Source organism: Eimeria tenella, genomic scaffold, assembly GCF_000499545.2.
Source record: "Eimeria tenella Houghton genomic scaffold, Eth_scaff1124, whole genome shotgun sequence".
Classification (NCBI taxonomy): domain Eukaryota; phylum Apicomplexa; class Conoidasida; order Eucoccidiorida; family Eimeriidae; genus Eimeria; species Eimeria tenella.
In genome coordinates, this window is record NW_013543597.1 from 1 (window position 1) to 2,500 (window position 2,500).

Sequence of the window (2,500 nt, forward strand, 5' to 3'; positions counted from 1 at the left end):
TAAACCCTAAACCCTAAACCCTAAACTCTAAACCCTAACCTCCTTCGTTGGGTTTGGTGCCCCAGACGCAGCGGTCAGCAAAAGCAGCAAAAGAAATGCAGCAGCATCTTCGAATGCATTCACCCAGCAAACTCCACGCAGCAATTTCTCCTGCAGCAGCAGCAGCAGCTTTTGAATTTAAATTGTTTTGATTTTAATTCCATTTTTATTCAATTCAAATTCTTTTTAAAGCGCTTTGAGGGTGCTGCTGCAGTAGCAGCAGCAGAACAGAGAGCAGCAGCAGCAGTAGTATAGAGAGAGGCAGCAGATACACAAGCAGCAAGAACAGCAGCAGCAGCAGCAGCAGCAGCATACACTGCAGCAGCAGAAGGAGCAGAAACAACCGCAGCAGGGTTAATCCCAGCAGCAGCAGCGCGGACAGCAGCATGAACAGCAGCAGCAGCATGACTACCAGCAACAACAGCAACAAAAACAGCAGCAAAGGCAACGCATCAGCATTAACAGCAGCACGAAACAGCAACAGCATCAGCAGCAGCAGCAGCACACTGACCAGCAAACGCACCAGCAACAGCATCAGCACCACACGCAGCAGCCAACGCAGCAGCAGCAGCAGCAGCAGCAGCAGCAAACCAACCTTGGTTCCACTGAGGCGCCCAGAGCTGTTTGCATTTTGTCCAGAGAAGAAACCACTGAGTCCTTTGTTCTTTAATGACTGCCAAACCCTCTTCGTCTCGCAGCAGCTCAGCCTGCAGCAAACCCTAAACCCTAAACCCTAAACCCTAAACCCTAAACAAGAGGCACTAATCCTTAAATGGATTAACTAAGTTAATTAATCAAATAATTAAATTATTTTATTTATTTATTTATTTATTTATTTTAATTTAAAACTCACCAGCACTTCAGCCACGTCTCTAGACAGCTGCATATTTGTCTCAGCGTGAAAACGAAGTTGGAAATCCTCGAGGGCCTAAAAATAAGAATAAATAAATAAACCCTAAACCCTAAACCCTAAACCCTAAGCTCCAAACCTTAAACCCTAAACCCTACGCGCTAAACTTTTATTTTCCATCTCGCGGGAAAAATATGAAAACCTCGCGAAGATATTAGGGTTTCGGGTTTAGGGTTTAGGGTTTGGGGACTAGCGTTTAGGGTTTAGGGACCTTGAGCAGCATTTGGAGGTAGTGCAGCAGCACTTCTCTGTGCTGCGGCTGCAGCAGCAGCACGCGCAGCTGCTGCAGCTGCAGCACGAGCGGCACAGCAGGAGCAGCAGCAAAAAGACAAAGCCCATCAACTCCTCGAGGGTCGGTTGCTTGTTCTTGAAGAGCCAAGTGCAGCAAAGATAAAATTGCTTCTTTGTAAACGGAAAGAAACGAAGGAGCAGCAGCAGCAGCAGCAGCAGCACCCGCTGCTGCTGCTGCGGGTGCAGCTGCAGGCGCTGCTGCAGGCGCTGCTGCAGGTGCTGCTGCATGTGCTGCTGCGGTTGCTGCTGCAGGTGCTGCTGCAGGTGCTGCTGGGGTGGTACCTCCGGGTGCAGCAGCAGCAGCAGCAGCGGCTGCTGCTGCTGCTGTGTCTTCTGGTATCGCGTTGATTGCTGCTGCACTCGCGCTTGCTGCTGGTGCTGCAGCAACTGCGCCCTCATTGTCTGCTACTGCTGCAGCTGCTGCTGGTGCTGACGCTGCTGCTGCAGGTGCTGCTGCTGCTGCAGCTGCAGGAGCAGCAGATATGACCTGCATAAGGGCCCTCAAAACAGCAACAGCAAGAAGGCCCCCTTTGCTGCAGGCAATGGCAATGAGGGGTGCAGCAGCGCGCAGCAGCTTGCTGCTGCAGCACAGTGCAGCAGCAGCAGGAGCTGTGAACTCCGAAGCAGCAACAGAAACCAACAAATGAAGAGCAGCAACCCCTCTGCAGACACGCCGCTGCTGCTTCCGGTCCCGATAGCCCATGCTGCTGCTGGCAGCAGCAAGAGCAGCAGCATCTGCAGCAGACGCGAAAAGCAAGAAGCCGCAGCAGCAGCCGCAGCTCGAAACCCAAGCAGCAGCAGCAACACCAGCAGCAACAGCAACAGCAGCAGCAACAGCAGCAGCAACAGCAACAGCAGCAGCGACAGCAGCAGCGACAGCAGCAGCAGCAGCAACAGCAGCAGCAGCAGCAGCAGCAGCAGTCAAGAGAAGAGGTAAATAAGGAAGCAAAAGAAAGCAAAAGAAACAAAAAGAGACAAAAGAAGATAAAGGGAAATTGAAAATAAAAAAGAAATTAGAATAAAAGAAATTAAAAACAGAAAATAAAAAAGAAATTAAAAAATAAAAATAAATATTTGAATTACCTGCTGGATCAAAAGCTGTTTGAAAATATCTTTTGCGAAGTGCTGCTGCTTCTGCTTCAGTTGCTGCTACGAAGGCCCCCAGGCCCTGCTGCTGCTGCTGCTGTGCTGCTGGTGCTGCGTCTGCTGCTGCTGCTGCTGCTAACGCGGGACTCTCTTCTGCAGCAAGCGGCCGCAGGT

At 50.7% G+C, this 2,500-nt stretch overlaps 1 protein-coding gene across 1 annotated transcript in view; it reads right to left on the reverse strand.

Annotated features, from left to right (window-relative positions):
• Positions 1 to 634: 634 nt before the first annotated feature.
• Positions 635 to 2,500, reverse strand: part of ETH_00027355 (zinc finger MYND domain-containing protein, putative) — a gene marked incomplete at both ends in the record, with an annotated part of 2,713 nt that continues 847 nt past the window's right edge. The window contains 4 exons of the mRNA XM_013378887.1: positions 635 to 746; positions 893 to 967; positions 1,161 to 1,975; positions 2,324 to 2,500. The exon at positions 2,324 to 2,500 is cut by the window's right edge and continues 847 nt beyond it. Coding sequence (XP_013234341.1) covers positions 635 to 746; positions 893 to 967; positions 1,161 to 1,975; positions 2,324 to 2,500 — 1,179 coding nt within the window. The remainder of the gene's footprint in view (positions 747 to 892; positions 968 to 1,160; positions 1,976 to 2,323) is intronic.